General features: G+C 39.9%; 1 protein-coding gene across 1 annotated transcript in view; it reads right to left on the bottom strand.

Annotated features, from left to right (window-relative positions):
• The window catches only part of ACAD11 (acyl-CoA dehydrogenase family member 11), a 258,546-nt gene that overhangs the window by 231,832 nt on the left and 10,376 nt on the right, over positions 1-16,338 (bottom strand). The window contains exons 2-3 of the mRNA XM_033929962.1: positions 15,280-15,379; positions 48-173 (exon numbers count right to left, since the gene is read on the bottom strand). Of these exons, the coding sequence (XP_033785853.1) occupies positions 48-173; positions 15,280-15,379 (226 nt within the window). The remainder of the gene's footprint in view (positions 1-47; positions 174-15,279; positions 15,380-16,338) is intronic.

A 16,338-nucleotide genomic window follows, 5' to 3' on the forward strand; every position in this document is an offset into this window, starting at 1 on the left:
TTATAAAACTAATAAAAATATTTGAACTAAAAAAAAAATTGGCTCACCTGTACATGCTCCATTACATAAAACTCTGTCCCAATCACTGCAGCATCCTTACAGTATAGTAAAGGTTTAGGGACGGGGAACCCAGCTGCAAATAAAGCCATCTGTACCCGGTACTCTCTATCAATCTAAACAGAACAGATTGAGAAAACGTGTTTCAGAATAATGTCTTCCACATAGATATAGATTACAGTATATAGCTATATATTTTTTTAGGCTATCTATCTAAAACTCAGTTTTGAAAAAATGTATATAAGATATGGGTCCAGATGAAGTGCCAAACTGTCAACTCCGTGACACTCTTCAGTCAGTGGAAGTTGTCATGACAGCAGCAGTCATCATTCTTCCTTCTCTGGGTCAAGGCCCAAATGCCTCCCAAATGATATAGACTGAAATCATGTATTTTTATATAACACCTTCCATTTATACAGAACAGTAACACATTTTCAAGTCAAAGCACTTCAGAAATATTCCTGCAGCCTTTACAGTGGATTGGGCTAGCAAGCAATTTTTTCTAAAAAGTTTTATTAGAGTAGTTCAGTCATTAATATTTGGATTGAAGACTTTAAGATTGCCAACTTTTTCACACACTTTATACTAATACTATACAATACAATACAATCTTTATTTGTATACCGCCAATACTTCCATTAAGTTCACAGCATTTACATAAAGTAATTATGGTAATAGAAATTAAAAACAAGTACTACAATATTTAGGAATTATTAGTAACAAATTCTTGAAATAAATAGATCTTTAGGTCTTTTTTTAAACATTTAAAATTAGATTGCTGATTAATAATATTAGTTAGTAATGCTTTCCACAGTTTTGCTGCTTGATATGCCTATGTGGAGTTAAAAGTTCTATTGTATCTAATGTTCCTAATGACTGGATACTGAAAAATATCATTGTTTCTTAAGTTCAAAGATGGGTTATTAGAACAATTAACTAGATGTGGCATATAATCAGGAGTTTCTCCTAACCATATTTTAAATAGAATACAATAGAGGGGCTGACTTCCTCAGAAGGAGCATTGCCAGCTAAATCAGGCACCCCTGCAGATATCACCTGGCATCGCACACTTTGGGAGGGGAGTTCCTCTCTCCTGAGAGATTTAAACCTGTGAGTCCACGGAATAGAGGGCTGACTTCCTCAGAAGGAGCATTACCAGCTAAATCAGGCACCCCTGCGGACATCACCCGGCATCGCCGACTTCAGGAGGGGAGGTTCTCTCTCCTGAGAGATTTAAACCTATGACACCCGTGGTACGCGGCCCATGATCATGTGTCTAAAGGGGCAGGATACGCCCCTTTGGAGCCCCTTCGGAGCCGAAAGGAGCGAGGAGCGGAAAGGAAATAATTATGGGGAAAAGAAAGGCAAAGATTGTCACTGCCTCTACCATAATCGGCCCAATGGATCGTCATCTCTGCCCATATTCTGATATTTCTTCCAGAGGTAAGATTGAACTTCAATTCCAATCTGCCTCTCTCTCCTCAGGCGAACCTTCACCTCCACCTCAACCTATATTAACTTTACAAGGTGAAGAAGATTACATCTCCATAGAAGGACTGGAATTAACTTCTCCTCAACCATTTGAGCTGGTTTCAAAAAAGTCTTTGATAGAAAAAAAAACTTTATCTGTTTCTCCTGTTTCAATGCCTATGGGGCCTAATTCTACGCCTGATTCCAGTGATAAAGTTATCACACTTCAAGATGTCTGCTCTGTAGTAAACAAGACACAGTGGTAAAACTTTGTCAATTTTCAACAGATATTACTAATAAGGTAACTGAACAAGAAACTCAATTGGCTGTAACTGAAAAAAGAATGGATAAAATGGAGGCATCTGTATCTGTAATGCAATCACGTGTAACATCTAATATTAAAAATAATATTTCATTAAACCTACAGATGGAAAAAATTAAAAATATTATGAGATCTAGGAATCTTAGATTTTTTAATTTCCCTATATCACACTATTTGTCTCCTATTGAATTATTAAAAATGTATCTGAAAGATGTTCTTTGCTATAATGAGATAGAAGGTTTTGTACCTGATAACCTTTATTATATCCCAAGTGGATCTAAAGTTCTATCTGATAGTTTAAATGTATCCCAATTTCTTGAATCTTCTAAAGATTATATAGCCAAGAGAGCAACATTGTTGGTAACCTTTAGAACAATATTAGAAAAGCAAGATATTCTTATATTTTGCAAATAAAAGTGCTTTGTTTTGTGGGCAACAATTAAATGTTTTTCCAGACGTCTCTAAACAGACGCAATATAGGAGGAAAAAATTTCTGCAACTTAAGCCTTCTATTTTGGCTATAGGGGCCCTTTTTTTTTTTCTTAAATTCCCATGTAAGTGCTTGGTGACTTATGACACTATAAAGTATATCTTTTTTGATCCAGGCCAACTGGAAATATTTCTTCAAGGTAAAATTTAAAAAGATCCTATTCCTGCAACAAGTTTAGAGGTTGAGAATAAGTGAAGCGATATAGAAAAAGACTAGATTGTACCTGATTTCAGGGAATGTTTTTCTTCCTTATCCTTTAATTGATGTGATTCTAGTTGATATTCAGCCCCAATAATAATGTGGACTTGATAATACTTTAAGTTTGGTAATTTTATTATAATTTTGAATAGTGTGTAATTGCTGATAAATTGTTATATGATGTAACAAATGAATAAACTTATAAATAATATTTTAAAAAAGAATACAATAGAATTTATTAAGTCACCCCAGCAGAATCATCCCTCTTGTAATTCTGGGCTATGTAGGCTCACAAACATTCTGATGCCACACCTGTTGTCCAAGCACCTGGTCCCTAGTCATTCCTTGACCCTCCACATACTTACTGCAAATGGAATTACTGACCTCCTGGAGAGACTGAAAACTTGAATAATCCAAAAGTTGCTTAAAATATGTATACATCACTTTATATAGTCCATACATATAAAGATAAAAGTACAGTACATGCTTCTCCCAGTGTTCTAGCCGCATGTAGGTGTTTTCATTTATTGTAGAAATTCATTAGCATTCCATGGAATGCATTTCTTATAGAACATCTGCATGCAGCTGAGATACCAGAAATATTGGTTTTCCCTTTAATTACTGTTATGCTCACATTTCAACACAATACACAAACATCAAGGTTTAACATTACCACAGTCACCTTTTACAAACAGAATGCTAAGGTATGTGTCATTTCTCTCTCTCCATGCAGCAAAAAGTAGGATATGTCATGATGTGGTATTTGATTTTTAAAATTAGACATACTAAATGTCCAAATATTTTTTATTCAGTTTCAAAATTTCAGACAAATCAAATATCACATCCTCAACAAAAACAACTAAGGCCCGGATTCTGTATAAGACGCCCAGGAGGGATGTCCTATAAAGAATTGGGCCTAAGCCCACCTAAAATTAACCCAATTCTGTAACCGACGTCATGTTACAGACGCCAGTTACAGAACCGGGTTAGTGTAGACACAGATGCTACACTTATGGAAAGGGATCTCCCTGCCATGATAAGTATGCAGCTATGGCTGCCTGTCCCCCCCCCAATGATCGCGGGCAGGAGGGTGCCCAACCCCTCCTGCTGAAAAAAGACCCCCACCCTACCACGATTGCCAGCAGGAGGGTGCCCAAACCCTCCTGCCGGAGGACGCCCCCCGGACATCCCCCACGCTAACACCCCCCTCTGGATCCCCCACTAACATCCACCCTCCGGACCCCACCCCACACACTAACCTTTCAACATTGGCCGGACAGAAGGGTCTTTCTTTCAGCTGGCCGGCAGGCCCGCCTTGGCACAATGAGACGGGCCCACCCTTTCTGGCTCATCCCCGATAAGCCTAAGGCCTAATTGGCCCAGGCTCTAGGAGGCCTTAGGCTTATTGGGGATGGGCCAGAATGAGGTGGGCCCGCCTCATTTCGACGAAGCAATCCTGCTAGCCGGACGGTAGGAAGACCCGTCCAGCTGGCCAACGTTGAAAGGTTAGTGGAGGGGTCCGGAAGAGGGGTGTTGGCGGGGGGAAGTCCAGAGGAGGGTATTAGCAAGGGGGGTCTAGAGGGAGAGCATCCTCCGGCAGGAGGGGATTAGGCACTCTCCTGTCAGCAACTGTGGGGGTGTGCGACCCTCCTGCCGGCAATTGAGGTGGGGGTCTTCTTCCGGCAGGGGGAGTTGGGCACCCTCCTGCCAGCGATCATGGGGGTGGAAGGCCTTCTGGCAGGAGGGCTTGGGCACCCTCCTGCTAGCGAACGTCAGGGGGGACGGGACAGGCGGCAGGGAGATCCCTTGCCGCAAAAAGTAAAGTAGCCGCTTCTACATACAATGTAGGCCAGCATTTTGCTGGCATATATATTGTAAGCGTCTCCTGCTCTACTAGGGAAGCGCATAGGGCCAACTAGGTTCGCCTAAGGCTACTGCCTAGCCTTAGGCGAGCTTAGGCGGTCTTGCGAGCCTCCCTAGGTTCCCGGAGGCACCTTCAATATAGGCAGCCTGCCTGAGAAGCATTTTTATTTAAAATGGGCATCCCGATTGGCTGATTAGACAGGTGTAAGATGCCTAAAGCTGCTTACAATCGGGACGCACTTTGCAGAATCCATGCTTAATGTATCTTCCCCCCGCCATATCCCCACTTTGAAAATATATACACACATGAAAATTTACACAGTGTAAAAATGAGAACATTAACTGTTCAGAAGGTTGCTATGAGCATAGGGCGTCAAAGTTTGCCAAAAAGGCTCCCAAATATAACTAAAAAGTTGTCCTTTACAGGAATCAATGTCAACAAAATCATGCCGCTCCAGTGAAGCTGGTACAATCATAACAGATCTCCAATGAGTTTTTTAAATAAGAACTTATATGCATTAACTTTTGGAAACAAAAAAAAACAAAAAACTTATCGATGCAGTATGGAAGTAAGGTGCACTTCTACGGTTTGTGTCACAATTATGGAAAGAGATTAGGATGGGCTGGACTGGGCTTTAATGGCAATCCAGCGATTGGGAAGTTGGACCAGTGCCAGGCAGACTTCTACAGTTTGTAACTTGAGACTAGTAGGGACAGATCAAGAACAAATGTGTGTTTTTTGGGTTGCATTCATTTCATGTTATGAGTTTATTTCAGAAAGGGAGGGAAGACACCATACGGTTGCTAGCGAATAAAATTTCAGTTTACAGTATTTTTGGTTTGCTGGTTTAATCAGGTAGTGACAATGAAAGAGATTATGCTGAATCAAAATTATAAAACCACTCTTCCATGACTATGTGACTGTAATATTTTTGGTGCCAGTACAGTCTATTCAGTCTGCCCAACAAGATAAACTCATAGCATAAGGTACAATGGATAGTTCTTATTTCTGGTATAAGGGCAGTCTTGACCAGTGGGTTATTCCTCCTCTAATCACAAGTTGTTGAAGTTGCACCTTTTTCAGCTCTGCCTCCTTCCTCACTGGACTGTGCTGCACCTCCTCAGTCTGTACCAAAGCAGTTGTTAACCACTAGGAGAGGAAAAATAAGGAGAGATACAGGGAAGCTCCCTGGCAATTCATTTCTGTTCTGCTCTGCAACAAGTATTGTTAAACAATCAATGGCAATGGCAAACATTTTATAACATGAGGTGGAACAAACAGGCCACCTAACCAAGTGCGACCAGCACTAACACTTATGGAGGTCTCCAACTCTCTCACTTGTCTTTTTATCCTAAAGACTACACTTCATTCTCCAGACTTGTCTGGCAGAATAAGATCTAAACATCTGGAAATACCTACCTGTCTGAGACAGTAAGTAGGTGTTCCGCCACTTATTTCTGCCCAATGGGATGATCAGTGACACTCAGAAAAGCACACAGACAATATAAAAGCATAAACAATAATCCTTTATTATACATATATATAAATATATAAGAATAAAATAGCATCACCTGGACCCCATACACTGACCACCTTCACAATTGGGAATCCTTGCAATTGATAGGCGGGGGGGGGGGGGGGGGCAAAGGACTGTCCCTTTAGACATCGTGGCTTCTGTCCCTGTAGACGTCTTGGATTCTAAGGTTAGGGGCAGAGTTCTGTTCTTATATAGTTCATAGTAATACATCTGATCCTGCAGTAATCAGAGTCCTTCACTATTATTCAGGCACACTTGGTCCTGGTCTTTTGTTCTGTTGTTTTGACAACACCCAGGTCAGGATGTCAGAAGGAGGTGTTGAAGAAAACCGGCTTCCAGTTCCTTTGATGTTGTTTTGGCAATACGTAGGTCAAGGAGGTCAGAATGTCAGATAATTGTTCGGTTTCTCTGTCCTTTTGATGTTACTGGCCTCTTAGTAAGACAGCTGGTCCTGGTCTTTTGTTATCTGTTTTGACAACACCCAGGTCAAAGAGGTCAAGATAGCAGATACATGTTAGGTTTCCCATCTGTCTTTACTGATGTTATTTGAGCGGCACGCATGCAAAGGAAGTCAGGATCTCAAATAAGCAAGCTTTACTGTCCCTTTGAGATCAAGGTAACACTCAGGACAAAGAGGTCAGATAAGCAGACTTGAGGATACATGTCAGTAATATGTTGAACATGTCAGTAATATGCTGAGGCATAAAAGTCTACCCCTGGATCCTTAAGTCTGTACTTCCGAATTTAGAAGTCCTCCGAATAAAGGGAGAGAGTGTCCGTTTGTATATACAATAGGTAAACCCACAATTAAGAAATGTTAACATAAGAATAACTAAACAAATATAGATTAAGGGATGAAGAAACACCTTTTGTGCTGTAGCAGTCCATCCGGTAAAAGCATCCCACCCATGGAGTATAGTGGCAGCTTCAATAAGATCTGCCACAGAATGCAAGTTAGTATTTCAAAATTCAGTATCTATTTTATGCCGTAGCAAAGTAAGGTTACATTGCTGTTTTGCTTTATTTAGAATTGCTATATTTTGCATGGCTTTCTATACAGAAGGTAATCCAGGGTTCATAAAAATGATAAGTTGCATTATTTGCCCACTGCAACACACTAACATTCTGTAAATATACTGAAAAGGGAGCAGGAATCATATGTTCAATAGTACTGCTAGCAACACAAACATTTTTATGTGATATTTCTTAAAATTAATTCTTTGTTGTATAAAAGACAAAACTCGAATCTCACAAATAGTCCACTGTAAGGCTGAAGAAACATTACTATCTAAAGTATATTGCTGTATGATAGTATCATTAACAACACGTAACATTAACTGATCATATCGTAGGGCTAGTTCATGATTATGTACCGTATTTGGCACCCATTCACCTTCCCATCTAAATACATCTGCTACTCTGGAGCCAAAATATGCTTGTTTGCCAGCCAGTATTTCAGAAACAATAGTATTTATTCTACATTTAGGTAAAGGTAAAATGGGAAAATTAATTTTCCCTTCATAAGTTATTTCCTTATGTTCTAAACCTGGTATTCTTGCCTTCCCTAATATTTCTTGCTAATTAGGCATTTTACTTGAAAGTATCAGGTATAGGGAATCATGGAAATTAATAATCTTATTAATATTATATTTGTGCTCTTACTCATGGCTTACATACATTTAGGGTAGCTTCATATTCACCATCGATCACTGCAGTTATCTGGTATCCCGTTTTTCTTAGCAGCTTTGGTTAGGGTCTGGCTATGCTCCAGTTTCAATAGGCTTGCTATGCCACTCACATGCCTTCACTCACGTAAGATTCACGTGCACCACCCCCAGAGACCAGCCCTAATGTGAAGTGGCAGGATATAGGCTCACTTCTATTCCCAAGTCGGTGCCACATAATAGCGTCACGGCACTGTATGTCTGGTTGCGTGTCATCATCTTCTTGATCTGGTGAAATTTTCTCTTAACCCAGCATGTTAGCCAAATCATAAGAATAAGAGAGCAGAGCTGACCAATTCCATCACAAAGGGATGAAAGTCTATATGGAATAACATTTCCCAGTACGTGATTTTCCAAGGAAAATATTTCATCATGACTGTTTAGCTTCAATGCTTTAGTTACATTAAACACCCCTAGTGGTAAACGAGAAGAAAAAGAAAAAAAAAACCACTTTATGTACAGAATGTGATAACATGTGACACAATACTGGTGTGTAAGGTAGAATTTGTTTGAGATAAGAGAAACAACACTAATGCACTTAAAGGTATTCTGTAGGACATTCAGAAAATACACCTTTTTATGTTCTGGGCATAATTATTATGTCATTTAAGAGAGACCATACACACGTACAGAATGTGATAACATTTGACACAATACTTGTGTGTAAGGTAGTATTTGTGTGAGATAAGAGAAACAACACTAATGCACTTAAAGGTATTCTGTAGGACATTCAGAAAATACACCTTTTTATGTTCTGGGCATAATTATTATGTCATTTAAGAGAGACCATACACACGTACAGAATGTGATAACATTTGACACAATACTTGTGTGTAAGGTAGTATTTGTGTGAGATAAGAGAAACAACACTAATGCACTTAAAGGTATTCTGTAGGACATTCAGAAAATACACCTTTTTATGTTCTGGACATAATTATTAGGTCATTTAAGAGAGACCATACACACGTACAGAATGTGATACCAAAATAACTTATGTCAGAGATGTGCACTGCACTGTTTATACCTGGTAAGTTAAATAAAGAGACCATTTTTTATTTTATTTAGCAAATATCAAATACCAATAAACACCATTTTACCAGGTATAAAGCTTTCTAATTTTTTCTCTTCAGATATCCTCTTATAATATAACCCCTAACTAAATTATCATTGGGCTGTATGAGCCATAGCATAAAATCATTGTGAGCATGGTTTTCATAAGAAATTTTCTTGTATGTGGGGGAATCTTTTTTGGAAAGGGATATGGTACCATTTGGACTAATAGAAGGGGTGGAATAAACTCTGGAAATGGCCAATGTGCAATGTTGGGGTACACCATAAGCTAAAACAGACAACACATAACAGAAACAGACAAACACAGAGCTCCGGCATGCTTTCTTCCATCGGTAATGATTCAGGGTTGAATTTAATCTGTAAATAAGCACACTATTAATCAAAAGAGTCATAAACAAATTTGGTATCCATTGGATTCCCACTATCAGGTCACAGTGCTGGAAGTATTTTAAATGTGGCACAGTGAAATTGGTTCTCCGGACCATGTCTGGATACTAAGCTTCTAAAAGAAAGAGAGATAGAAACTTAAGTTAATTGCTCTATATAGTTTTACTGGTCTTCTTTTCTATTTTCTTCCATTTCAAAGCTCTGTCACACAATCGTAAGAGAATGCAAGCAGGGAAGTTTTAATCTATAAAATATACAAGAGAGGTTTACGTGCAGGTACAGTGGTTCACAATGTTAGTGTTTGAGGTAAAAGACACATTTGCAAGACACATTTGCAAAATTACTTGGAGTGCAACTTCCTTATACTATCTAACAAAACTTTATACATTATAAAGGTCACTTAGCAATATTTCTACTTTTTTATTGTCCAACCTACCCCATATGTTACCCCAGATGTGAAATATGTTGCCTCCAGAATCCAAAAAGGCCCAAGTCTGTTTTTTACTTTGGGGAGAAGGGAAGTTTACAATTTTCTGTTTAACTTTCTCTATCACCTCTTGGCATCCTTTTGCCCCCTTTCTGCTATAATCTTGTGATAGAAAGTGGGACTATATAAGTATTTTTGTGGTAGTCTGGTAGATGTATATTGCCTCCCTTGCCAAGTGAATGCAAATTGTTCTGGACATTGCTCCACTATAGGAATAGTAAAAAAATGCATTGGTTCTCATAGGAATGTCTGGCAATTTACCAAAACTATAGATTCCATCGGAAAGCTGTAATGTTAACCTTTAAAATTTGTAATATTCTTCCTGCTTGTATAATTTTCCCCCCCAATACTGATATTTATATTCCTCCACCCCAGTGTCCATTACAGCTTGTACCTTTTGCTCCCCAGATTTCTACTAAATATTTATCTCTACCTGTGGACGCTGTTCTAATTTGGTCCAGGCAAACACTGAGGCTCGGCATTCACATTATTGATCCTCCCAACACTTCCACCCTTTTAAATCAGGATAAAGAATGGAAGCAGTTTCCTCAGGAGGGGCCGTTGGCACCAAAATATCCTCCCTCTCTCCTTTGTTCACTTGTGCATGTGGCATAGATTTCTTTCCCAGTCCTCTACTTCTGTACATTCCCCATAATGTCCCTGTATCTTTTCCATCTATTTCTTCCCTCTTTACACCATCTTTTATTAATGCCAAAAACATATTCCTCCGAGACACCCGCTTAGCCCTGTTTGAATTGGATTGTCCTTTTCTCTTTTTATCAAAAGTATTTTGAGGTCCCCAGTCCCCCCGATCTCCTAACTGTCGGACCGCTTCTAAGGCTTCCAAAATAGTCCTGTCTATTTGATTGATCAACAAAGTTATCATTACCTGTTTGTATGCTGGTGCAGCATACTTAATAATTTTATTTCTCATGGACACATTAAAAGGTAATGACATATATGTGTCAGCATGACCTATTACTATGGCTGCCTTCATAGACTCCTCCTTAATTCTCATTTGAGCATCTTTTAATGTATACCAAATTTTATCATTTGAGGGCCAATCAGATTCAAGTGGATATCGCCTCGTGACACCCCTACTAATTATCTCTAATAAAGACCATTGGTTATAATTTGTCGGATCGGGATCCTCCCGTAGCGCATCTTGTACTGCTGCTTCTTGACTAATTCGAACAAATTTAGGGGCATCTGTGGCATCCCACATAATTCCTGCTGCACCCAGCTCCTGCACCCAAATTACCCATTGTATTAGTGGCTCCCCGGGCCGCTGTGTAAAGCGTGCCATCGTATCCATGATTTCATGTGGAGTAACATCTTCCATAACATTATTTCTAGTTAGATTTTCTCCTGTCTGCAGATTTCCCTGTAATCTTTGTTTCCTCACAGGCTTTGCTTCTAAATTTTCTGCCTGTTCTCCTTCAACACATATATCCTCCTCACTGTTATTAGAATTTGAATCCCAAATATTCCCATCCCGTTTGTTTGGATTCCAATCATTCGGCAGATGATAAATTAAAATTTTAACTTTTCTGTAACTCACTTTCCGCCTCCGTTTTTTGTATTTATATCGTGCATATCGCATAGCTGACTTTTCTGTTACATTTTGATAGGTTTCTACTTTATCCATTAACAACTTATTCTGACATTGTAGCATTGTAATGGCATGCTGTTGATTATACCTTTTCTTTTCCAGCTCTTCTAATTTCAATTGTAATTCCTGTTTAGCTTCATGCAAATTCCTCCAGTCTGACAAAATCATCCTTCCTTGTCTAGAAATTCCTTCTTGCTCTTCTCCTTTTGAGATTTTCACCTTTTGTAAGGAGGTACATAATTCATGTGGATCCCCACTTTCAAAAGTACAGAATTCACATAATCCTGCTTCTATAGACCATTCAGTGGCCATTAATTTACCTATACTGTCATTCCACTCCGGAATGGAGGGATTGGGAGCCTGCTCCTCAACCCCATGTTTTATCTGGTGCTTTTGTGACCACATTGATCAACCCCACTTCTGGTACCAATTTGTTCCGCCACTTATTTCTGCCCAATGGGATGATCAGTGACACTCAGAAAAGCACACAGACAATATAAAAGCATAAACAATAATCCTTTATTATACATATATATATATATATATATATATATATACAGTGGTGCCTCACACAACGAACTTAATTGGTTCCAGGAGCAAGTTTGTTATGCGAAAAGTTCGTTATGTGAAACGCGTTTTCCCATAACAATACATGTTAAAAAAAATAATTCGTTCTGTAGCATAAAATATGCTAAGATGACATAAAAAAAGATAAATTTTTTGTTATTATTTTTATTTAGATACATCTAAAAACATACATCTCCCTGTCCTTTTACTTCCACTATCTTCCTATCCCATCTCTATTCCCTTTTGTCCCTCTCCCCATGATCAATCATCTCACCACCTCTCTCTGCCCTCACCCTCAGGGTTCAAGATTGCTTCCATTCTTTTTCCTGTTGTTCTCTCTGCCTGTCACCCTATGATTTAGCATCCCTTCTGCCCTTGTCCAATATTTCCCCTTCTCTCCCTCCCTCTCATCCCCTGCTCCAACATGTGCTTTCAGCGGCCTTCTCCCCCCTTAAGCGTCTTTTCTTCTCCACTCCACCTTTCCTCCCTCCCTGCCTCCACCTTTGTGGCGCTTTTGCACCCGACCGACAACAGAACAGGCCCGGTCGGACAAATCTCCCTGTCCTGTAGCCGCGAATCTAAATTACCTTCTTACAGCAGCTGGATTATTGAAGCTGCTGTAAGAGGTAATTTAGATTCGCGGCTACAGGGCAGGGAGGTTTGTCGGCCGGGCCTGTTGTCGGTCGATCGGGGGACCTGACCAGCTGTGCACATTCTTCGGGGCGGACCGCCCCCTCCCCCCTCTTTCGTTCGCCATTGCCTTCTTCCTACCTGCCCTGCCGCAGCCGCACACAGCCGACCGTAAGTCTTCCTGATGTCAGCGCTGACGTCGGAGGAAGGGAGGGCTTTGCTTAAGCCCTCCCTCCGACGTCAGCGCTGACATCGGGAAGATTTCCGTTCGGCTGTGTGCTGCGACAGGGCAGGTAAGGAGAAGGAGACTACCCTCGCGGCTCGACCAACCCCGCAGGAACCCCGGAAGGATGCAGCTCGGGCGACTTCGTTGTGTGAAACGAAGTCCGTTGTACGAATCAAGACATAAAGTTCGTTGTGCGCAGCGTTCGCTGTGCGAGGCGGCCGTTATGCGAGGCACCACTGTATATATATATATATAAGAATAAAATAGCATCACCTGGACCCCATACACTGACCACCTTCACAATTGGGAATCCTTGCAATTGATAGGCGGGGGGGGGGGGGGGGGGGCAAAGGACTGTCCCTTTAGACATCGTGGCTTCTGTCCCTGTAGACGTCTTGGATTCTAAGGTTAGGGGCAGAGTTCTGTTCTTATATAGTTCATAGTAATACATCTGATCCTGCAGTAATCAGAGTCCTTCACTATTATTCAGGCACACTTGGTCCTGGTCTTTTGTTCTGTTGTTTTGACAACACCCAGGTCAGGATGTCAGAAGGAGGTGTTGAAGAAAACCGGCTTCCAGTTCCTTTGATGTTGTTTTGGCAATACGTAGGTCAAGGAGGTCAGAATGTCAGATAATTGTTCGGTTTCTCTGTCCTTTTGATGTTACTGGCCTCTTAGTAAGACAGCTGGTCCTGGTCTTTTGTTATCTGTTTTGACAACACCCAGGTCAAAGAGGTCAAGATAGCAGATACTTGTTAGGTTTCCCATCTGTCTTTACTGATGTTATTTGAGCGGCACGCATGCAAAGGAAGTCAGGATCTCAAATAAGCAAGCTTTACTGTCCCTTTGAGATCAAGGTAACACTCAGGACAAAGAGGTCAGATAAGCAGACTTGAGGATACATGTCAGTAATATGTTGAGGATACATGTCAGTAATATGTTGAACATGTCAGTAATATGCTGAGGCATAACAGTAGGCTAAGTCGAAAGCTGACAGGGTAGGCCATCAAGACTCATATACCCAGTGTTCTCCCCAGAAATTTTTTCCAGCCAGGTGGCTTGAAAAAGTAGCCGGGCGGGGCAGGGAAATTTGGTGGTAGGGAAAATTAAATGTGTTTTATTAGTTAATTATTATTAATTAATTTCCAATGCTCAATATGACTTCCTTTTTTAAGGTTTGACACTAAGGCAGTGTTCCAGTAGCATTTAAGCCACCCTTGTAAAACAGTAATGCAGATCCTCTTATTCCGAATAACTACTGGCCAGTATCAAACCTTCCTTTTTTTTTTTTCAAAACTACCATACTTGAGAAAGTGGTATTCAACTAACTTCAAACTCATGTTGAATCAGTTAATGCTTTGCATCCACAGCAATCTGTTCTTTTGTTTCAGACATAGCACAGAGACAGTAACTCCTGCCTTAGGGCTCCTTATACAAAGCTGCGATAGCAATTCTGCCACAGCAAATGCACTTAAGCCCATAGAAATTGAATGGACTTTGGTGCATTTGCCATGGGAGAATCGCCACTGTGGCTTTGTAAAAGGGGCCCTTACTATGTGAACTCCATAGTCACCTAGACCATTGTTTCTCAACTTTTTCAAGTCAAGTACTCCCTAAGTCTAATAAATACCAACCAATACCCCAGCCCAAGCTCCGCCCCTGACCCCACCCCATTATAATAGTACTAATTGTAATGCAATTTCTTCCATTCATTTTTCATGTACACATAATATCTTATTAATTCATAATGGTAACCATAAAATAAAATATTTAAAAAACCTTCATTTCTCTGCATACAGTGTGCTTTTTTAAAAGTCTCAAAAAAACCGAAGAAAACAAAAACAAAATAATAAAATAAGTCTGATGAGGATGAATGTGCCAACAAACACCTCAGCCATGAATTGTTAGGCTGGTGGCAGGCAAATACTGAAGACTTATATAAAAACGTTATAGATATTAAGCGCGTTGAAAGTTTATAGTTTTGCCTTGTTCATAGAGATTTAACTTCACTGGCAACCGATAGAATCAATAGGCATCACGAATATACTGAATTTATTTGATATACATGTATATAGTTTTGGGGTTTTTTTTTGTATAATTGACTCTTGAGGCAGGCGCTTCTGAACCAAAATGTAAATTTGCATTGAGTCTTTTTAAAATAAAATCCTTGCCCTGGAATTTACCTGGTCCGCCTCTACTCTTCTTTTTTTCTTGTGTTTTAGAGGAGAGAGGCCGTTTGAAACAGCAATTCCCTATCAGTTATGTTTCAATGTGTCAGCTTCTAGGACTTCCTCTCTCTGTAATGCCCAGTTTCATCAGGCCCATTTTTGAACTTGACATGTCTTGCCTTGTTTTCTTCCCACCATCACAAATTTGGTTCCATTTCATTAGGTTTTCAGAGAGTTATTTTTCTACCACAGAGATAAACAAATATATTTGTATGATTTTTCAAATATTCTGCTGGGTTGTAAAGAACAACAAAAAAGCATCTTGAGCTCTGAGCACAGAGTGTCTTTAAGTTTCGACGTACAGTATTCATAGATACTAAAACTGAAACTTAGAACATCAGTCTTTTGATTAATGATATATATTTAAATGCAACAACAGGATTTTCTTCAATACAAAACTGCTGCATACCCGGTGTGCTCCAGGAAGAAGGGGGCCATGAGGTTTTTTCTTAAGTACATACTTCTTCGGTCCCTTCTTAAGGTAGAAAGTTGGGTTAGAGTGTCCTGACCTAAAGAGCATAATATAAAATTGAAATTAATAGATGACTAGATAATAAAATATGTTTCTAAACAGAAAAACTACAGGATGTGAATAAGTCTTTTAATTGCATTTGTATAAAATGAGAATTATCTTGTGGGGCAGAGACATCAAATTTCTCTGCATTTCACACTGCCAAGACACTTGAACAAGAATGTACAGAGTATACCACATATAGAGTGTCCAGTTTCTAAACTACCTTTTATTGCAAAATTATTAGAAAAAGTGTTTTTTTACATAGTAGATGACGGCAGATAAAGACCCGAATGGTCCATCCAGTCTGCCCAACCTGATTCAATTTAAATTTATTTATTTATTTATTTATTTTAATTTTTTCTTCTTAGCTATTTCTGGGCAAGAATCCAAAGCTTTACCCGGTACTGTGCTCGGGTTCCAACTGCCAAAATCTCTGTTAAGACTTACTCCAGCCCATCTACACCCTCCCAGCCATTGAAGCCCTCCCCTGCCCATCCTCCACCAAACGGCCATACACAGACGCAGACCGTGCAAGTCTGCCCAGTAACTGGCCTAGTTCAATATTTAATATTATTTTCTGATTCTAAATCTTCTGTGTTCATCCCACGCTTCTTTGAACTCAGTCACAGTTTTACTCTCCACCACCTCTCTCGGGAGCGCATTCCAGGCATCCACTACCCTCTCCGTAAAGTAGAATTTCCTAAGATTGCCCCTGAATCTACCACCCCTCAACCTCAAATTATGTCCTCTGGTTTTAACATTTTCCTTTCTCTGGAAAAGATTTTGTTCTACGTTAATACCCTTCAAGTATTTGAACGTCTGAATCATATCTCCCCTGTCTCTCCTTTCTTAGGGTATACATATTCAGGGCTTCCATTCTCTCCTCATACGTCTTCTGGCGCAAGCCTCCTATCATTTTCGTCGCCCTCTTCTGGACCGCCTCAAGTCTTCTTA

This window comes from Geotrypetes seraphini, chromosome 2, assembly GCF_902459505.1.
Source record: "Geotrypetes seraphini chromosome 2, aGeoSer1.1, whole genome shotgun sequence".
Lineage (NCBI taxonomy): Eukaryota > Metazoa > Chordata > Amphibia > Gymnophiona > Dermophiidae > Geotrypetes > Geotrypetes seraphini.